Below are 22317 nucleotides of genomic sequence, written 5' to 3' on the forward strand. Positions count from 1 at the left end.
ATCATGTCTCTGTATGTGGAAGTTGGGAGAGGAGAGACATTGAATTGAAGTCGAGAGCAGAGCAAAGCATAGGAGAAAGGGAGGGCAACGGAGTGGAAAGGAAGGAGAGAATGGGATGAGGAGAGCAGCTGTAGAGGGAAGAGAAAGCAGGGGGAAGGAGAGGAGGAGGAGGAGGGTAGGCAAGAGGACAAGAAAGGAAGGGAAAAAGACTTCAATACCTCCCTCCTCTTCATGGAGCAAGCACCTTGTCTCTACCATTTTTGGTTTGGAGCCACAGCAGAACACCAGTGAGGTTACAAGTTCAACGTTTCTTTTTAATCACGTGTATCTCGGGATCCACAAGGGTACAATGTGGCTCCAATGTGTATCTCAGACTTCATGTGGCCAGGATGTGATGTGACATTAGTCATCATATTATTATTATACATTATATATATCATATATTATTAAAAGTATAAGAACACATGTATAAAGTGTAAGTACTAAATTAGCCTAATAGCAGCGTGCACAAGGAATTTTGGTGCCGATTGGTCCAGGGGATTGCGAGATTAGCACCAGGAAAACACACAGACCGACCTTCTTGTAGAAGATGGTTAGCCATCCTAAATACTGTATCTGCCAACAAGCAAAGAAATGTTTTCGCTCTATGCTTGTGTACAAGATTCTCCTCAGTATGTCTGGATCTGTAGGTAAATGTCAAGGTACAGGTTAATTCACATGGTAGTGTTATAAGGACAAATGGACAAGAGGTGTTTTCACACATTTATTGTATTTGTTTAAATTCAAAAAGCACAAACTAAAACAACAGAGTAACTGTTTGTTCTCTTATCTGTCCATTTTTGGACATAACAGCCGTATACAATGACTTGGCTACTGACATTTTTGCTTGATGCAAGCAAAATAACAGCACCAGGTGACAGCTGTAAAAAATAAAAAAAATAAAAAATAAAAACACACCAAATCCACCAGCATTAAATCAACAGCACGGGACAGTGCAATCTAAGCTGGTTGTTCTATTTTATTAAAGCCTTTGGAAAACAGAGAGAGGCAGAGATTGCGTAGATGTTTAAAACCACACAAACTCCCTCAGTGATTAAAAAAAAGTATGTGGAAAAAAAGGGAGAAAAGCTGAACTGAAGCTGGAACAGAGCAGATTACGTAAGAAGAGGGAAGGACAAAGCATTAAATCGCATCAGTAGGAAGCGTTTAGAAGTGTGATTTCAGTTTTAAGTCCAAAGGCAGCAGATGAAAATGTTATAACAGCGGACCAGGTTTGCCATATGCAACTCGACTGATCATCATCCTTATTCCATTGGCTTACAACTAAACAAAGATGATCTCAGCATGAAAATACTTTTGCACTTGTACAGTGCAGAGTTCATGACAGTTCAGGTGTCCCCTCACTATTTTGTAAGTCAAGGCATGGGAAACATTTTGAGCCAGTGCATGCTAATGTCATAATTTGAACTGCAAGTACGTTGCACTGCTGCTGCACCGTCCATCTCTTTGAGGGAATAGATCTCAACGCATCATGATGCAAACTGCCTTGTGAGCGTGTAGATTGACTATTTCTTGCTATTTGTCATACAACAATGTATACAGACTTCAGTGGTTAACAAAGTCAAATGTGACCCATAAAATCACCCTCGTTTCAAAATATCGCCCATGTATCTCAACAACAAATACAACCTAAGAGGGTAATAACAGCTTATGTCCGTGGTTTTGTAGCGAAGGTCAGGTACCCGGTGTGGCCTGGCATCTCCCTGGCGGCGGTTGTGGTCTTACAGGTAACCGAGGGAAGGTTGGGGCGAGACGAGGATGATCTGAGAGAGGCTTCCTCCTCTCTGGGTTCGGTCGCGGCCGAGGCGGAAGCTTCGGGCCCGAAGTCGGGGAGCGCCAGGAAGACGGTGCGCACGTCATGGACGCGCAGCAGGACCTCCATGGTGCTGACCTCCTCGAAGCCCAGTTTGTACAGAGCCAGACACGTCTTCTGGACCTGCTCGATACACGGAGAGAAGGAGCACACACGACCTCCTGGAGAGTGGGAGGACGAAATGCAGGGGAGAAAGAGGAGGGAAGGATGGAGAGGTAGAGGGCAGGAGGAGAGAATGAGAGCCAGAAAGTCGGTAAAGTGTGTGTGTGTGGAGAGAGAGAGAGAGAGAGAGAGAGAGAGAGAGAGAGAGAGAGAGAGAGAGAGAGAGAGAGAGAGAGAGAGACAGACGGAGGCCAGAGAAGACAGAAAGGAACAGAAGAAAAAGGGGAAGAGAAAGGGAGACAAAAGACAGAGACGGGGGAAGGGCAGGAAAGAGAGGAAGTAGTGGTAGTGTCAATTTTTGCCAAGTCACACAATCCAACCGACAGCAAATTGAGGAACTGGTCACTGAAGGTCCTTTCATTCCGTGTAATCAGACAACATTAACGATGCTCTCCTTGTTCATCTGCAGCTGAACATTTTGAGTAACACTGACGGTCAATAATTTGTCACGAAATAACCAAATTGACTAAAACGAGAAAATGTACCAGTGCATTAAGCTGTTTGTTCACGTACAGGTGTGTGGCTGTGTAATTTGCAACATGAGTGCTGCTACAGCTTACAATCCATTAGACCAAACAGGCCCAAAGAGGCATTATGCACAGATAATAGGAGAAGGTTGACGATTGTGAGAAATTGAGAATGCAGTAAAAGGTGGTAGTTGATGTGAAACTAGTCGACAGTGTGGATATTGTAGAAGAAAAACACCAAGGTAATTGGCCTATAATTAGAGACTAGAACATTGGCCAGGACGAGGTGGGTAGTTATAGGGACAGAAATGACAGTTAAGAGGATACACACAGTCTTTCATACATTCCCAATTATATGTCTTAGTTTGTCAGTTAAACAACCAATGGGGCGAGCAGTCTTGAAAAGCGCTCTGTGTGCGTACGTGCAGCTAATCTGGCAAACCACTGGGACTATCAGTGCCGAATGTGTTATGCAAGCGGCCAGTGGGCCAAGTAAGTAAAACCCTGAATATTTTTCACACCGATTGTATCTCCGAGCCACCTTTGATCAGCCAATATGCATTCAGAGAGACTGTTAGAATGGCTAGTGAATGCTAGATGTACCAAAGTAAACTGTGTGTATTTATTGCTCTGGTACTGCATTTGTGCCCTTGTTGGAAGTGGAACACAGTCAGACCAGAGATGGACACAGAGGACACAATGAAGAACAGGTGTAGTTTGCTTGTGTAGGAAATCAAGAGTAATTTGGCTACACATGCAGACATCCTAACCAGAGATTCCGGTTCAGTCTAGACTAAAAATAAGACTTTAATTGGCCTGAAATATGCAGTTTTTGGAAAAAGGTTTAGTTTTCACTGTTGCTACACTTAGTTAAAAGTGTGAAATTGTCACTATTGAGATATTTGTCATAGCTAATGATGTACTGTATGAACATGCACCCCTGTCCAGTAGCACCTCCCAGACTACGTTTTTGTCCAGCAGGAAATCCTGCGCACAGATACAAAAATATAAAACAATAACGGGCGGCCGTAGCAACCACGACTAGCAAGCTGAAATCCGTGTCCGGGACATTGTTGCGTCTCTGTCTGTGTGTTGACACAGCTGTGAGGATGCTGTGACCAATCAGTAGTCAGCGCCGCTACATGTCACCACTTAGATTGGTCTCAGCCCTGCTTGGCCCACCTGCTGGTACCGCCTAATCAGCCCTGCTTGGCCCACCTGCTGGTACCGCCTAATATCAATGCAAAAACATGAGGGTAGACGCGGTGAGCGACACCATTGCGCAACGAACCTACCAAAAACGGGTCCGCACACGCACGACTGTTCTCGCCAATCCTGGCCGAATCGGGACGTCTGGACACACTATATACAATGTATTTCTATGAGAATACATACGCGGGCACCTTTTTACCAGCTGCTGTGTAAGCACAGCAGCTGGTCTATTTTCTCTCGGCTTGGCTTTCACGCCCACTTGCTATAGTGACGAGCTATCGTCCTGATTGGCTGCCTCGTCTCTAGGCAACCAGACACTTTTTGCCTCTAGCCGACCTCTCAGCCAATGGGATAGCATTGCAGCCAGCAACAACCCACTAGTTCTTATCACGCCGCGCGCCAATGTTATTTGACCAAGGGATTCTAATGTCAACTTTCAAGTACAACACGTAAGCTAACCCAGGTAAAGTAATGCAAAGCAGACACGTGTGTGTGTGTGTGTCTGTGCACGGCCAATAACAGCGCTTGAATTCATGAACATGGAGCAGAAGAAAAGCAGCGATCAGGATTCAGGACAGGTCCACTCAACCCAGGATTCCCCCCTTTCTCCATGCCACCCACCCAGTCACACGCACGCACGCACGCACCCCCCCCCCCCCCCTTGTGGGAGAATAATGTAATGTTCCTCCCTTTAATGTTCTGTTTCAGACAGCAGGACAGATGAGAGGGGTGGTGGTGGCGGCGTTATGTCCCCTAGAGCAGCAGGGGTACATTGGGTCCAGGGAGAGACCTCAACTCCTACACGATCTCTGGACACAAGCAAGTACTGTTTGAGATCCTGCAGGCCAACGCGTTATATAACGACAGATCGCGTCCACCCAAAAACGGCCAAAATCCTCGTGTGCACGCATGTCGTCTTTATTTGAATTATGGCTCATAATCTGCTCAAAATGCGATATTCGTGGCTTGATTAGAGCTTAATTTGACTTAGATATGCCAAAAACTATGACCGCACGGACCGTTCACTTCCATCGCTGTGATGTAAAATGCCCGACAATTACTTCCGGTTCAAACTGTATCTGTATCTTTTTTCCACTGTTTGGTCAAAAAGGTCGGCACTGGTGAGCTATCTAAGAGAGATAGTTTCACTATGAAGTAACTTAAATTATGCTTGCTTATGTGTACATTTGGGCTTTGCAGGAAATGAACACTCTGGATTCTACTGTGTTTGGGTAAATGTGAAAGGACGAATTTCAGGTATGCGTAAGTAAATATTATATGGCAAATACCCCGACAACAATGGGGCGGCCAAGTATAAATGGACAAAGTACTAGTAGCAGCTGTTGGAGCATGATTCCTCAGTCAAAACCCTCACCCAATGTAATCTATTCTCCCTTTCCAAATGGGTTGACGGCATTCAAAAGCTATGCTCTTAATAAAAATCTATATTCTACATCTAGACATTATCGATAATCCCTGTGGCCCATTTTGTGTTCCAATCCATAGTCTGACCTCCAAATCATAGGTTAGACGGGTTTTGAATGCAGTGGCCTTTTTCCCTCAACTTAACCCAGTATTATCCAACACAATATTCCTCTCATTAACCACTTTCAACTGTTGATGAGAGACGCATTGGGAGCTTGTAGAACACGTATTTTCACTATTTGTCAAAGCATATAGGTCAACTAAGTTGTTAAAAATGAATGAATGAATGAATGAATGAATATGAGAGGAGAGAGATCACCCACTGATTTGGTCTCTTAGCTAAACGCAACCCTGAGGAGATCACAGCAGGAGGCTGGAGAAAATCTTGCCAAGAAATCTTCAGTAGTTGACCCTTGGGAGTACAGAATGGCACTCCTACCGCTACAGCTGTACTAAGAAGTACAGTACAGCAGGGATTTACTGTACAGTGCAATTTCTTAAGTTACATAATAAATATGGCAGTAGTTGGAGGACTCTTATCCAAAGTAACTTAGAGTACAACAGGACATACATTTATTTTAAGGTTATCTCCAGTGGGAGTTATTGTGAGCTATCCATTCAGCAACACAGGAATTGGAAACCCTAACCCTGACATTAATAGTGAGATGATAACGACTCGACACCGCTTTTTTGCAAGTGACGGAGGCATTTACCGATTTGTTGTTTTGTTTTTGTGTGTGATATAGAATAGATATAGGTATTGATACCAGTAGATAGGTTGTTATATATATCCATCAGTGTTGGAGTAATTTTACAACTCCTGGTTGTGTCTGTTCATAAAGTTATAATATATCTGTTGTCATAATAGTCTTGTTGAGGTTTCAGTGTGAGGGGTGGTATTATACACTAGTGTAGCTCAAGAACATCAAATCATTATGCTGAAATCCTCCCTCCTCCATGACTGCATAGGGTAGCATAACCTTCGTTAGCTGTAGACTTTGCCCTCTCTGAATCTGCCCACTGGAGAATCCGTTTAAATGCTGTGGGGAGAAGGAGGTGCTCTTTCCCGCTCGACTCCCGCCTCCTTGCACTGTCAACGGGCACCCTGGGGTGATGTCTTTGTAAATGGGTCATCATATTGGAAACAATGCCGCTAGCAAGCCATGTGTGTTGCAGTGCTTGCACCGCTAGCAAGCCATGTGTGTTGCAGTGCTTGCACACAGTTGCCGTTTTATCCACCACTTTCCCCCCGCTCGTCAACGCCATAGGTAATAATACTAACACTAAATCCGTAATGGTACCATACATCAGACCCAAACGATGCTGGCAGATCCAAAGAAAGAAATTTGTCCGATATCCACTTCCATTTACAAAACTGCCTGACAGCTACACTATACTTCATCCCCCCCACCCCCCCAACATAACTTTATTGAACTGAACAAAACATAAATGCCCCAAACCTGCTGAAAGTCAGCCGTTTTGCTCACATTTCCCTGGAGAAATGAAACCCAACTCAACTACTGGGAGCAGTGAGTGGGCAGCGAGTGAGCAGTGCCCAGGGTCCAGCTCCAGCTCTGTGGCCAGTACCTTTTAAGCGCACTGAGAGGAATATGAGGGAGAGAAAACCCATGTGAACCAAGGGAGAACATGTGAACTCCACAAAGAAAGATTTCAGTTTATCCTTAGTTGGTTTTGAACCCTGGACCTTCTCACTGTGAGGCAACAGTGCTCCCAACTGAGCCACCGTCTCTAGGCCTGTATATACACCCACCTGGCCTTGGATCAGTTCCAGCTAATGCCTCTGCCCCCTGTGTCTCCCCTATACAACTATGCCTTCTCATCTTTCCAAACTCACTGTTTCAATGAAGATAAAAACACATTGGGGGGAGTGGACTCTCTACTCTGCTTGGAATTGTTTTTGCCCCTCCAATGCATGCCTTTTGAAATTACGTCATGTGGTAGCGAAGTCTATGGACTTTTTGCGAGCATAGGTCGCAGTTTACTAAGAAAATCTGCAAAACCTGTCAGTCAGTCATGCCTTGTGACATGCTCCATATATGGCCAATACAGAATTAATGTTGATCTGTCCTCATCAAACTCTGTACACTCAAGACACTGCCCCCACGGGCGTCTGTTACTGGCAATGTTAGTTTAGAGCACTTTTAACAAAGATAATTGCCAGCCAAGTCAAGTGTATTGACACTTGTTTAGGGTACTAAATAACGACATGAGACGTCATGTGGCCAATGTAAATACATATTGTGACTGATTTTGTTTTATTGCGACCATAGGTCGCATTTACTATGAAAACCTGCATCTCCCGTCAGTTGGTCGGGCTCCATATATGGTCATGCCTCGTGACATCACGCCTCCATATATGGTCACACCTCGTGACATCACACCTCTATATATAGTCACGCCTCATGACATCACGCCCCGTGACACGTCACTCCATCATATATGGCCATATCCCTATACGAAGATCACGACACTGACCTCATCTAACCCTGGATAACCATACATGGAGAAGACTGGATCATCACCTAGATCTGCATATATGGAGCCGGCCAGCAACTCTACATCTGACCTCAAACCCTGAGAGGTCCATATATGGCGCTGACCTGTTCTGACATTCTTATGTTGATCCTTCCCCACCCGTCCTTCCTGTTCTGACATTCCATATGTTGATCTGACCTCATAAAACCCTGTACACTCAAGACACGCTCCGTGTGTGGCCAGTGCAGAATTCATTCCATATGTTGATCTGACCCCCCCCCCCCCCATGCCAAAGCGCCAGCGCTCACCCAGCAGTCTGCCATCTGCCGTCACCCAGGCGGATGCGTTCACGCGACCACGCCCTTTAGGGCGAGGTGGCTTCTCGCCCTCAGGGCGTCTTACTGGTACAATAACACTGCATTCATGACATCTCGTAAAGAATATAGGGGCAGTGTGATTCTTAAACTTCCATTGCATTAACAGAGAAAATGCCAGTTTAAACTGTGTGTCTGGAGTAGCATGCCTACTGAAGAAAGCATTGTATGAAAGCCGTGCCGTTTGAGACATTTGGGATGTTTCACATGGTGTTCGTGCCTTTGACAAATACGACCAGCATTCATTCTCTGACTCTGTGCAGCTGTAAACACAGCTCCAATGTGTCCTAGCAACCAGCTAATACAGCAGGGGGGGAGGGGCCAAGTCATAGATGGAAGAAGTCTGGAAAAAAACAGGGAAGTAGGTTTTGTAGTCTATTTTATGCTAGGTTTAATTAATTATGCATTTGAGTTCGACCTCTTTCTATTCTGTATCTTTTTTGCTTTTACTATTCTGTGTCTTAATAGACATTTCTCTTGTATAACCATTATTTCTAATAGCATTAGCGAGCCTGGGAACGTATAAACAGTTCAAACCTTTAATGTACCTTGTGGGGTTTTTTTTTTTTACCACATAGAGAAACAGTATTATGAAACTAGGTATTTTGTATGTTAGAATATCTGTGTAGCATTCATTGCAGGCTGTGCATAATGGAACACACTAGCTGGAGTCTTGCATAATAAGTGTCCCAACTCTGCCAGGGGAGGGGAATGGATGGCTCTGCCAGTATCCTGGTTCTCTCAGAATGCAGCTCCTCTAAATAGCGGGCCAGGCTATAAGCCAAGAAATGAAAAGAATTACAACCGGGGGGAACATTTTTCAATTTCCACAGGCTTGTGCCTCAACATTCTCTTTCTAGTGACTTTAGTTCTCAAGACATCACGTGATCAGCTCAGAATGATGACAGAAAACAGAAATGTTAGACGTTTCCTCAAGTAACAAGTGGGCTTTGTTAAGACACCTCTATCCAAACCCAGAATGCTACCAGTGTAGCCAAATTATACCCACATTCACAGGGAATGGAACCCCTTAACTCGACTCAACACACTGACAGAGGTATGACTAGCTGGAACATTAAGTGCCACATCTGATTCCTAGCCACTGAGCTCTTCAGGGAATAGAACGTCTAACCCTGTGCAGTGTTTGATGCTGTGGTCCGCACAAGACAGGCCTCAGTGGTTTCAGAGCTCTCAGTAAAGTGCAGCCAAAAATGTGCCCTGGACTGCAACGCAACCATGTTCGGTTTAGCCCAGCTCTCTGGAGACAAACAAAACCTTCTCCCAACAGACTACAGGAGGAAGCAAATTAACCGTTTCCTTATGGAGACACAAACTCTCTCTCCTTTGCTACATGACCCTGTATGGGCATGGGGCTGCTTCCTACATGGATAACTGGCTGCATGCTTTTATTTATCTGTGCATGTGCGCATGTGTGTGTATGGGCTATTGGGCTTTATCAGTACATGTCTGGTTAATGTGTGTGAAAAATGTTTGTGCGTGTGTGTGTGTGGTACGTAGTGTTTGTGTGCGCGCAAGTGTGTGTGTGTGTGTGTGTGTGCATTAAGGCTGGAGGACAGTGGTAGCTCAGGAAAGGAATAGCAAAGGCACCATAAAAGGTAGAGAGAGGAGGTATAAGATGAAGGGAAGGCAGGGTTAGGGAGCTGCTTCTCCAGGGCCTGTATTCCATTACAGACTGATGTTTAAACGTTGCCTTGGGAATATTAGCATGCACCCTGCACAGTTTATTAAGCACCAATCCAGTTCATTGCTATGGGTGGACAGTGCATTTGGTCAAATGTATGCGAGGGGTTTGGAGATAGAACTCCCTAATTAAATGCAGTAGTGCACAACAAAGTAAGCAGCGCCAGCAAACAACTAATACGGACTACAATAGCCACAGTTACATCTTTGTTCAAGAAACAGAAAAGTCACATTTTATATAATTGATGTTCTTAAAATCAGATGAGCGTGGTATGCGCTCACCTGGTGGAACGAATAACATTAAGGCTCAGTCCACCACAGTTGGCCCAGGTTCAAATCCAACCATTTGCTGCATGTCCTTCCCCATCTCTCTCTCTCTCTCCACTGGGGACCTTTGTGACAGAGCATGGGGCACTGCAACACCCGACCCTACCTTACATTCATAGCAAGGTCCAGGAAGGTCCCCAATACAACCAAAGATTCTGCTGGAAGTCACTGAGAGCGGCTTGGTACCATCACGAATCATTGTATGCCATTATTTTTTCAATAAATACCTCAATCAAGCAAGCAATGTAACACATGTCCTGATCTAGGCCTAAAGCACTTCAACGGTAGTTGTTGGAGGGTTAATCACTTAAACTCTATATAGTATAGACTTTGTTGACTGGGATCCCACACCGATTTTGCATTGCAACACCCATTTTCGCCGAACGTTTACCCCTGAATAGGTATGCTAGGGTCAAAGTTGAAATGATGTCCCTAGTAATCACTTTAGAGAACACACCAGGAATATGGCATGACAGGTACTACCCACTGGACTACAGAAAGGATTGTTGCTGAGCATTCTGGCTAAACATACTTAAACCGATTTGACCCATAATCCACACACAAAACTGGACGTGTCCATTGAACACCCCACTGAGCAGCCAACCTGCCTGGGCCTGCCCACCCCAGTGCATTGTGGGTTCATGTCGCCACAGAAACCGTGGAATGTGTTCGAGTCCCAATATTACTCTTTTCCTCTGTGACAGGAAGTACACACTGAAGATTTACACACCAACACAAACGTTAATGAGTTCTAAAAGACTTGGTTAGATGGTCAGAAGGGGCCAGAGATGATGAACCGTAAGATGAACTGTGTGGCCAGCGGACAGCAGTAGATGGGAGGGGTGTTCGCCTTTGTCACACTTGTGTTCTCTGACATGCCAGGAAGAGTCATAGGAGAATCATTATCAAGTGACACTGAGTGTGTTTGAGAGACAGAGCGCGCGCGCGCACACACACACACGCACACGCACACACACACACACACACACACACACACACACACACACACACACACACACACAATGTTATAACTATTTTGGTTATTATAGTTATTCATATTTCACATTTCATTTCATAATGTTTATAAAGATGTTTATTTCATAGTATTATTTACAGTTTACAAAGACTTAAAAGACAGTTAAAATAATTTAATTGATTTAGAATAGCTGTTTTCTGTTGCTATATTCATTTACGGGGTTTTGCTGGAACTGCATTTCCCATAATGCTTATTACTAGCGCCGGATATCCGGTGAAGGAGCCGCTCTTTCTTTGGGGTTTGTTGTTACATGTGAGTCAGATACGAGCTAACTAGCAGACTAGCCGAGAGAAACCTCTTATGCAAGTGATACTACGATTCATTCATTTTATTTGTGCCTTTTTCTTGTAACGCCTTTTTTCTTATATAAATTGGAAACGTGAAACTTCATCCACAACATCCTGTCAATTCTTTTCGATCTAATAACTATATTACACACGAAATTAAATGCATACAAAAACAGGACCGTTTCAAACTTACGTGTGCACATTAAAATGATATAACTAATATACATTCACCTTACAGTCATCCCTTAACCACTACATTCCAAACCATAAACCTAACCTCAATCAAAATTATCCCCTTTTTTGAAGCAAAGATCTGTATAATCATACGTCACAAAATTCAGCATACAGTGCACAATTTTAACAGTCAATTACATAACATTATAGTACAAGAGGAACTCCAACTAATGGTAGGTTATCTTTCCGAGTATGTGGTAGCCAGGGTTGACAACCTAACCATGATTATTAGTTATTTTCAAAACATCTCTCATCGGCTGCAGGGTCTAGTGAAGAAACTACCTCCACTCTTCAATCATATCGAAAACAACATTTTAATGCATGGACAGCAGAGTGGTGCACACAAACAAATGGATGTGTTTCAGCACACAGTCATAAGCGTTTGAATAGACGGAAGGAAGAACAGACAGACCTATATAAACACACAGGTATATACACAGGTTATCTTATCTTAGATAGATAACAATATTGTGGAACTTTCTGCATCTCTCTCCTAGACCAATTGAATATGTTATGCACCCACGAGGATAACACATATGAATCCTTCCCACTTTAAATATCTAGGGCGGTTGTGTGTAATCTTTCAAATAGACCACACCAGGCACGTGGCCAACATTGTATCCCTGGGCGAGTCTTCAAGGCACGTACAGACAAGCTGGCAGATCTCAGTGCCACTGTGTCTCTCTGCTCCAGTCCGTTTCAAAAAGACCATTATTGTCCCTGTGCCCAAGAAACCAAAAGCCCTGTAGCGCAGTAAGCACACCCACACCCATCATCGTGAAGTGCTTTGAGAGGCTAATCAAAACCCACAGCACCTCCGAGTCCTCACTGTCCAACACATTCAACACAATAATTTGCCTACAGACAAAATAGGGCAACAGATGATGCCGTCAACTTCACCCTCCCCCATCTGGACTGGAAGTGAGAGACAGCACCCAGCTGGTGCGGATTGGCAGCTGCTGGTGCCAATTCATACCGACTCTTGGCACTGGAGCCCCACAGCCAGGACTGTGTCTGTGTGCTCATCCGCCTCCTGTACTCCCTGATCACGCATAACTTTATGATAAGTGTAATGTGATTGTTGCATCACAGGCTGGCACAGAAGCTGCACTATCATCAACTCTGCAAGGCTATATACGGAGTGGTTAAAACAGCAGGGGGGCAGTAGTATCTGAAGCCAGTAGGAAATCCTGACTTCCTGAAAGTTCATATAATGGCCTGTTGTGGCCCTGTCATTGGGCCCAAAAAAAAAACCCATAGCTCCATAGAGGTCCGTATTTGGGCCCAACTTCACCTAGACTGTATTACCTTAATAAACATGGTCATGAATACTTTCTGCTTCCAGTCACTAGTTTAAAGTCTCATTTATGGTCCCATTTATTTAAAAGATGACCATAAAGTCAAGTATGTTCTGATGGGCGTGGCTACCGTTGCAGTCTATGATCGGGACCACCCCCCCCCCACTCGAGTAAAAATAAAAACCAACAAAGAAGAAGGGGGGGAAGTCCCGCCTCGTTGTCTGGGCCAGCCAATGGCCAGCTGGGCCAAAACGGATTCATATCAGACCCGGAGAACGCTTTGTCTAAAATAGGAGACAGAAAGGATCCCCAGGAGTAAGACACTACATTTACTCGTTTCTAGGATGTCCGATATTATTGGCCTCCCGATATTATAAGATGATATTTGCATAGAAATGTAATATCGGATTATGATTATTATGATCATTTGTATTTTGAAAACCTTACATTTATGAATGCATCCAGCGGGGCATCACTCACAATAGAATTAGGCAGAATATGTTAAATCCACGACCGTCGACCGCATATATCAGTATTGGCGGATATCGGTATCGGAAATTAGGAGTTGGACAATATTGGGATAGTGGATATCGGCAGTTGTTCCAACTAAGTAGCAAATATTAGAAATGTTTACAATCACATCATCACTAAACCCATCATTGGGGTACTAAAATTGTATTAGATAAAGTTTCTGTCTAGTCTATCGATCAGCATCTTACCGTGTCTCTTCAGAGCATCCTTGGCATGTCCTACGGCCTCCCAGGGGCTGGGGATGTCCAGGAAGACGGCATCGGCCACAGCGGTGACTCCAAAGCCTTCTTTGCATACGTCCTGGTTCCGGACGGTGACCAGGTGCCCCACACGGTGCTCCCTGAACTCCTCCGCGGCCTTCTCTGCACGCTGCTGGTGGAACTCCACCGTGTGGAGGTGGCCCGTCGGAGCGATGGTCCGTAGGATGGCGTGGGACAGAGACCCACTGCCTGTACCTGCAGATACGTTGAGAAGAGAGGGTTGAGACCACACAGAGGGGGCTCCATGATCAGAACGGGAACCTAGAGCAGTGGTTCCCAAAACATTTTAGCTCAAGACCCAAAAAAGGAAATTAGACGTTTGCCCGGGAACCAAAACTAGTGAAAATAGCAGATCTACAAGCTCACAAGGTGTTGCTTCGCGTCACGTTGTGAGCGTGTAGATCGGCTATTTTCAATACTTCTTAAACATTTGTTAATTTAAGGGATTTCTCTGATTTCTCCATGAAATTACTGAAAGAAATTGTTTTTAATTTATGAACATTTTTGCTTTTTTTGCGAATGTTTTTAGATTTCTTTTTTGGAAATAAGTAATAACAAAATGTAGGAAACAAAAAATATAAGGGACCCATAAGAATATGTCCGAGACCCACAAATGGGTCCCGATGCAGTTTTGGGAAACATGTACTGGACATTAAAAGCTGGCAATATCATGGTATTTATGGACCATTTATTTCTGCTGAGTGCTTCCATTACATATTTTTTTGTACATCAGTAGATTATTTTGGAGAGATTTGGCCAGCTTAGTCAGACTGGTCGACACAGCGTCTGGGCTGCATTTTTGGAGTGGGCCGTGATTACACTAAGGCCGCGTCCCAGAACATGGTCCGACTTCCTGTTGTAAACAATGGCCATTAGTGTGCGTATTGTGACAGCCTGCTAGAGTGCGTGTGTGTGTGTTCTGTGTGCGTGCTACGCACCTTTGGATGTATATGTGTGCGCGGTAGGGGGACAAAGAGAGTGTACACGTAAAACTGTCATGTGACTCGTGGTCAAATTGAAGCGAGTTGGCATGAATTGAGGACATGGCTACGCACCATGGCTACAGCGAAACCCCCCCCCCCCCCCCCAACACCCCCTCCAGACAGCACTGCGTCACTGCTGCCTTTGTTCCCGTGGCAACAATGGAGGCTATGTTTACTCCACAGCGGCACATTGACTTGCTAAACGGCACGCCGTCGAAGCGGACGACTGAGGGAGGTCAGAGCCAGGGGCCATAAGAGAGGGGCCCCAGGGGACCTGGGGGGCTCTCTCCTCCAGTCTCACTCTCTGACTGGAGGAGAGAGTAATACTTAGAGATGCTTTTAGGGTGGCAGCAAATCTCAGAGACAATAGTGGGAGAAAAAAAAGGCGAAGAAAATAGCAGGATTGTGGAAATGGTGTGACAAATATAGTGGTGTTCATTATGTAAAGCACCCAGATCTGGTTCCACATGTTATGAATCCTAACTCAGCCTTCCTCATGTACCTCTCACATACGGGCTCCCAAAAACCCCACATCAACAAACGGAACTAAACAACAAACCATTTAGACTATACAAGCTCATTCTCATATTCCAGCAGAACAAAATAAACAATGGACAAGGACAATCTAGAGGTGTATAATAGTTGACCCTGGAAATGCAATACTTTTATATTTTATAAAATGTATACCATTCTATGACTTACGCCTTCTAGGAAATTTAAAGCAGGTAAGTGAAATGGGCTGAGTCAAGAGTTTAAACATAATCAATCTCATCCTTCAATCATTCATTTACAATAGTTTCGCAATGGCGTTGCAGCTCATGTAATCAAATGAAAAAGGTATGGTGGTTCCTTCTCCATATGACTCACCATCCTAATCCACCCGATTAACTGTAACCACTCAAAGGGTGTGGGGAATGTTATGCTTTTTAGAGAATAACCGTCTTCCACCCAAAGCACCCATGGTTTGGTTGCCGACAGGACTGAATTCATCCTTAGTTTAAAGTCTTTCATGACAACAATAGTCACACGAGCAGAGACATCTTCCCATCCTACCATGGTTATCCAGTGATTGAGGGAACAGAAGATTTCCCACTAGAACTGCTCTCTTCAATGCTACAAGAGCTCATTCAGAATGAATGAGACCAATGAAAAAAAAGAGTGAAAGATGTGTGTTTGAGTGTAAGATAGAGAGAGAGAGGAAGGGAGAATGATGTAGAGAGAGCAGTTGAGACTAGAACAGTTATTCATTGAAAGGAGGAGAGGGGAGAAAGGAGAGAGAGAATTTCAGTTGTAAAGGAGTGTTTACAGCACAGAGGAAATGGCTGCTCGGCTGTTAAGAGTAAGAGTGATGGACAGCAGAAGCCAACATCTCTGTGAGCCCAACTCTCACAAACACACAATCCATCAGAGCTGAGTCTGGGCTGTGCAATTCACAGACGCCTGGTTGATTTCAACACAGAGTGGCTGGTAAGACTTTTAATTCAACCACAGCTAAACACAAATTCAATTAAGTTTCCACATAGCCAACTGAACCATTTCATTATCTCTTCTTCTTAGCCCTTGAAGAGCAGCTCTGCGTCAATGCAAATGATCCAGAGAACCCGTGTGACTCATATCAAGGACTCTGATCTATTCAGGGAACAGGACATCAAGTCAGTGGGCGGCTGGTTGTACGAGTGGCCGAAGGGATACGATGAAACAAGGGGAAATGTGTGGTGTGTTGCAACTTAGTCAACGCATCATTAGTCTCTCTCTGTCCCCTCCCCTGTTTGTTTCCAATAAGATAGAATTCTGCAAGGTCAATAAAGGCGTAGTGGTCACAATAATGATAATAATAAACATTGTTGACAGACAGGCAGGCACATGGAATGCAGACAGTGCTAGCCTATTACCACAGGGCACCAGCATTTCATGTGGGGGGATCTAATACATATGCAAATAATAAACATGTACTCAATACTGGGATTTGTCCTGACCTCTCTAACGAATGTGTGCGAGGTCTAAGGCGTTTAGAGGACTTACACTTACAAGTGCATGTCGAACAGACGAACAAACTTCCGTTTATACACCTAGGAAGTTGCAACCAAATGAAGTAACACAAGGTCAAACCCACAGCACTCAAGACACACGTGGGCTCTCCTCTACGTGACCGCATGGTGCGTACTGGAGGCCTTCTCAGAGAACAGCCAATATCATTATCAACAGTAATCATCAGTGTGTTGACACAGCTCACTTGCAAAGTCACCCTGCAGGGCACACTGCAGTATCCATCTACAGGCTTTAATAATCCATGATGATGTTAGTCTCTACTGTGTTTGTGTGTGAAATCTGTGTATTTGTGCTTGCTTGCGTGTGCGTGTGTGTGTGTGTGTGTGTGTGTATGTCAGTGAAGAATGAACCAGAGTGTGTGAATGCAACACTAATTAAATACACAATGAACAATGTGTTGCTATTACAATACTACCAATTTAACATGAAATTGGATAAACCATGGTTTTTAAAGCATCTATTTAAATGGATATTCTTCTGGAATCAAACATGTTGGGGGAAATGAAACATACTGAGTCATCTGGTGTCTGTCTGCAGTGTCTGGTACTTCTGTTGTGAAGAGAGGAAACAGCTGTTTGCCAGTTAAAGAGTTGCACACGAAAACAGAACAATTAACAGTAACACTAACTGAACTGAAATCCATCCAACCATTTATTACACACAGTGTTATTGTCAAATGTTACTTCTGCGTATGAGTGTATAATCTGTATATAACAGAATTAACCATCTTAATCCCACTGAAACTTGTCGTTTTCACTGTGATGTGACCAATTAAGATTTTCTCTACTATAGGCCCTATACAGTATAATTTGTCGTACATCGATGAATTAGGAAAACAGCATAGTTTTTCAAAAACCTTTCAAATTATTTATTTTACATTTTATTTTGGGCAATGATATCCCCATTGCCCAAAATGGAGACGGCAGAGTTAGATGTGATTAGAAACAGCAGAAAACAAGCCTAAACTAACTAAAGACATTAGTGTGTGGACCAAAGCATGTGACGGTGCACTGCGTCTGCTGAGTCAGCCTGCAGTCTTTGGCTGACGGTCTACTCTGCATACATGATAGGAGTGAGCCAGCATTCTCCTCCCTGACCTGTTACAGTACATCTGTGAGAGAGGAGCCCGACATCGCTGCATCACTGCAGACATGTTGCGGCTCCCTCCATATGGCCGGGGGGAGTGGCTTCCAGGGTGTGTGTGATTAATATACACATGGCCAGCTGACTAGGCGGATTTCCAATTCAATTGTTGCGTAGTCAGGAGACAACTCAGACGTGCGAGTGGCAGACACACACACACACACACACACACACACAGAGTGCAAGTACATACACAAAAGTGCAAACATAAGCTTTATCAATCGGTTGGCCGTGTATGCAGCACACATTTCCCCGGTTCCATCAATATGTGACGGCCATTGGAGGAACAACAGCGCAGCAGTTAAGCATGATGAAGCACTGCGGCAGGCACTCAGTCTGCCTTTGGGGGCAAGCGAGCCTGCAACACGCATCCATAATAACATTCTCCACACCCTATGGGTAGTTCCAGTTAATCAGATGGATAGGAGGGCGAGGCACATGGAGAAGGAAGCAGCAAACAGTCCAAAGGCCTCAGGATTTCTCTTAACTGACATTAAGAAAAGCTGATGCCATGTCAAGTTTGTGACATCGCGATATTTGTGGACCACTGGACCATACATCAATTCAATAAAGTTAATTGGGGCTACAATAGTTAATCAATTTGAAATCTATGGAGCCCTGGAGTGGTAATAGCCATTAGGGTACAATTAGCAGTGTGAACTGGCAACACAGAGGATGAGTGTGGGGAACATTAATTGGCATAATGATTAAATAGGGAGAGGGAAAAAAGGTGAAAATAAATAGCTACTCTAAATAAAATAAATCACACTTGTGTGAAGTGAGGGAAAATAGGTGAGAAAACTATATCTACAATAAAGCCAAAACAATATGACAACATCTCGAGACCTGTTGGTTGGTAAACACTGGACCACATCTCACAGATGAGATAGCAGTATGTGCACCAACAGGCTGAGCCAGTTCTGTGTACTATAAGGGCACACTGACCTAACGCAGCAACATCATCATTTCAGTCCAGGCTTATGGCTTCAACTTTATCAATAATTGTATTAGCAATTATTTAGGCAATTACTTTTCATTTAATTGAATGATTTTGAAGCAGTATAATGTTTTATTCTGTTTAACAAACTGACACAGTCATACCTAGTCATGTTCTTTAATTGATCGGTCTGATTATTGACTAGTCTGATTAACCACTCACGCCCCATTTTATAATTAGTTACTTACAGTAGGTGTCACGTAACGCTCACGACGCATCACAATAAACGACCTGTCTGAGGACATTTATAGTGTACCATGAAGCGAAACAAAAAAACAACACACTACAAACAAAACCAAAGGATGCAGTGCTAGCCTCTAATACAGTGGTTCCCAAAGTGTGGTCCACAGGGGTCCTTGAGAGCGTTCCAGGGGGTCCCCAGCTAAATGATAGTTTGGAACCTTATGGGTCTGTAACTCAGAGAGTGTACAAATACAAATGGATCCAAACGGACTCTAACAGGTCCATTTGGTTCCATTTGTACACTCGCAGAGTTAAATTAACATTTGATTTTACAATATAAATTGGGGGTCCCAGAGATAGAAATGCCATAGACTAATCATGCATGTCAAACTGGGGGTCCTTGAAATTAAACGGGTTGAGAATCACTGCTAGAGCTCTTATGCATGGGGTCCCTGGCATATCTTTTCAAATGGGGGTCCGCAGGGCTAATGAGTGTCAATTTGGGGGTCCTTGACATGACAAAGTTCGGGAACCACTGCTCTAATTCAGGTGGAAGGTTGCAGCTCACCTGACTCACAGACCACAGAGCCTGGTTTCAGCTCGAGCATCATGGTGATGTTGGCGATGTCGGTGGTGTAGAGGATCTGTGTGCGATGGGGCAGGTTGAGGGTCCACAGCTCCGGGGTGGGGTGCAGCACAAACACATAGCCACCCCCCCTACTGCCACCCTTACTGCACGTCACCTTTGACCCAAAGCGCTGGCCTATGAGATCTGTGGAGTGGCGGATGGCACCGTAGCGTGTCTGTGTCTGGGCGCCTTTCTGCACCTTCACTGCCATCATCTGGTCGTGGCTCACGTAGATGATGGCAACATCCCCATCCTGGATACGATCAGAGTACTCCACAAAACTCATGGCGAGTGTCGGTGGCTCTCTCGAACTTTGTCTGAGAAGGAAGTGGGTGAAAGAGTTTTAAAGCTACACCTTGGGTCACTGACTGAATACCCACCTCAAACAATGCAATAGAGGGTTCTGCCGAGGTTCTGTTACCTTAGGGAGAACCTGAAGCCATTATAGGACTGTATAAAGGTAGCTGGTTTACGAAGGGACGAGCAGAACTAGTAGTCAAATGGCACCTGACTTAAATCCAAGGCGTTCTTATATAGTCCCTAATAAGATTCTTATTATTACTTTAACTACAGAAACGGTTGGATGGCACTTACACCCGCCTTCTAATGAGAGCGCAAAATCTGTCTTGGAAGAGCCAACCATCGACTAATCTAATATACGGCAACCTTGGAAGAGCCACCCATCGACTAATCTAATATACGGCAACCTTCCCTGTGTTTCTTCACTAGTCCGATCCAGAAGAAAACAGTTTGCCGGCCACTGCTACAGAGCTGACAATGAGGTTATATTTTCCCTTCTTCTCTGGAGTCCTGCCTCAAAGCAGAACAGAGGTAGAAAACTATCGTTCCCTGATGTCATCGCTAGGGACACAGGCATCAGTAAGCAGGAACTGGGGATGGCAATGAAGGACCGGGAAGTCTGGCGTGATATTGTGAAATCCACGATCTCGACTGCGGTCAAAAACTGATGATGATTACTTTAATGCTAACACTTTCGTTCATTGTTCGCTGTGTTCGCCTATAAGGTGATGTGATGTCATGCTGTGAGTGTGATGTCACGCTTTCATGCTGGGCCTGCATTTCCGTGGTTACAGAGGGTCTGCGTGTGACATCATCGTCATACCTGGAAGTTATGCGAGAACACCTACCAATAAATGACTTCCTGGCCTTGACAGCCCATACTGTACATCCAAACGTGATGGAAAAGTCCACATGTCCCAGTGTAATAAAGTGCTCACTTTAACTAAAAGCTAGGCAATATCTAGTTTATGAACTGAAATTACCCTGGGTATGCACTTATGGATCCATCATGAAAGAAACATCATTCAAACTTCCATTATGGTTATTTTTTCACATTAATACATTTGTTGTGTTGTACTTCACTACATTGTAATACTTACGGCAAGGGTTGCCCTTGCAGTGTAAAATAATTTAACACTGCGATAAATATTGTTTTATTTTAATACCCGAGCGCCCTTCAGCTTTAAAAGCATGCATGTTCAGTTCATGCATGTGCATTCTTAGCCCTGAAACATGACTGTCATGTGAACCATGGCTAGTGCATTGTGCACAATTTATCAGTTCGCTGCACTCGCATGTTTAGATATAAAATTATTATTTTCTTTCAGGTTGTGTTCCTTCATACACATAGGCTCGCGTCACCAGACGTTCCACCTCGGAGGAAAATCATATTTAACACACACGTCTTGCTTGTACCATGTTGTCCATGTGACATGTCGAACTTTGGGGGGGGGGGGGGTAATTGTTAGCAAAGCTAGCATAGTAAGCGTAAGCTAGCCTGTGTTTGGTTAAAATAACTTTGAAAGGTGTGACAGAATCCTACGATACCTTCTCCAAAGTAACGTTACTCCCAGTCCACGGTCCTTTGCGACGATAAATGAATGATAAAATGTAGTAGCAGTGTAGCAGCTAACCATTCAGCCTGCGGACCTGCACCTCACTCACAACGTGGTCTTGTTGTCACAGGAAGTCCACAGAGCAGAGGAGGGACGCACTGATCTACAAACCATCGTGCTCCCATCTCTATGAGAAGATGGCGTGCAGATGTTTTGTAAGTCTGTCACGTTTGTGGCTCCAAATGATGACGTATGGAGTCCCGTTTCATTCTGTATTATCTTTTTTTTTTTTTACGTTTAATAAAGGTGTTGTCTTTTTAAAAAGCTGTATTTATTCTTCCTTGTGCAAACATGTCGCATACATATAGCAAAAAGCATATACAAGCGTACAACGTATTGCATCAGTACATGTTGTGATCTTATATTCGGATCAGATCATTTTTATCTAAAAAACAAAAAAGTGTAATTGTTTATTATAGAATATTAATATTGTCATTTTGGTATTATTATTATTATTATTATTATTATTATTTATTTTATTATTATTATTTATTTTATTTATTTTTGCATTAGAATTGCACATTCTTTAAGATAGTTCAGGAAGGAAATCCAGTCGATAGTGTCTTGGCCAGGAGTCTCCTCTCTACTGTTTTCTGACAATTTTGTCCTGGCAGTGGCAAGCTCCTAAAATCTCATTTTGGGGAATCACCCAACCACCCCACCAGCACCAGCACCAGCCCTTCTCCCAGACTCCCACAAACCCCCCAAAAACCTTTTGTTCTTGAAGAAAGCACA

The 22317-nt window shown here is 44.0% G+C and overlaps 1 protein-coding gene across 1 annotated transcript; it reads right to left on the minus strand.

Annotated features, from left to right (window-relative positions):
- Positions 1-750: 750 nt before the first annotated feature.
- Positions 751-21603, minus strand: trmt61a (tRNA methyltransferase 61A; the record flags this gene model as incomplete). Its single annotated transcript, XM_083792035.1, has 4 exons — positions 751-2034; positions 13612-13878; positions 19607-19983; positions 21515-21603. The coding sequence occupies 4 exons, from the start codon at positions 21601-21603 to the stop codon at positions 1709-1711; spliced, it is 1059 nt and encodes a 352-aa protein (XP_083648161.1). The 3' UTR covers positions 751-1708.
- Positions 21604-22317: the final 714 nt, after the last annotated feature.

The sequence above is a fragment of the Protomyctophum parallelum genome, assembly GCF_964188405.1.
Source record: "Protomyctophum parallelum genome assembly, chromosome: 20".
NCBI lineage: Eukaryota > Metazoa > Chordata > Actinopteri > Myctophiformes > Myctophidae > Protomyctophum > Protomyctophum parallelum.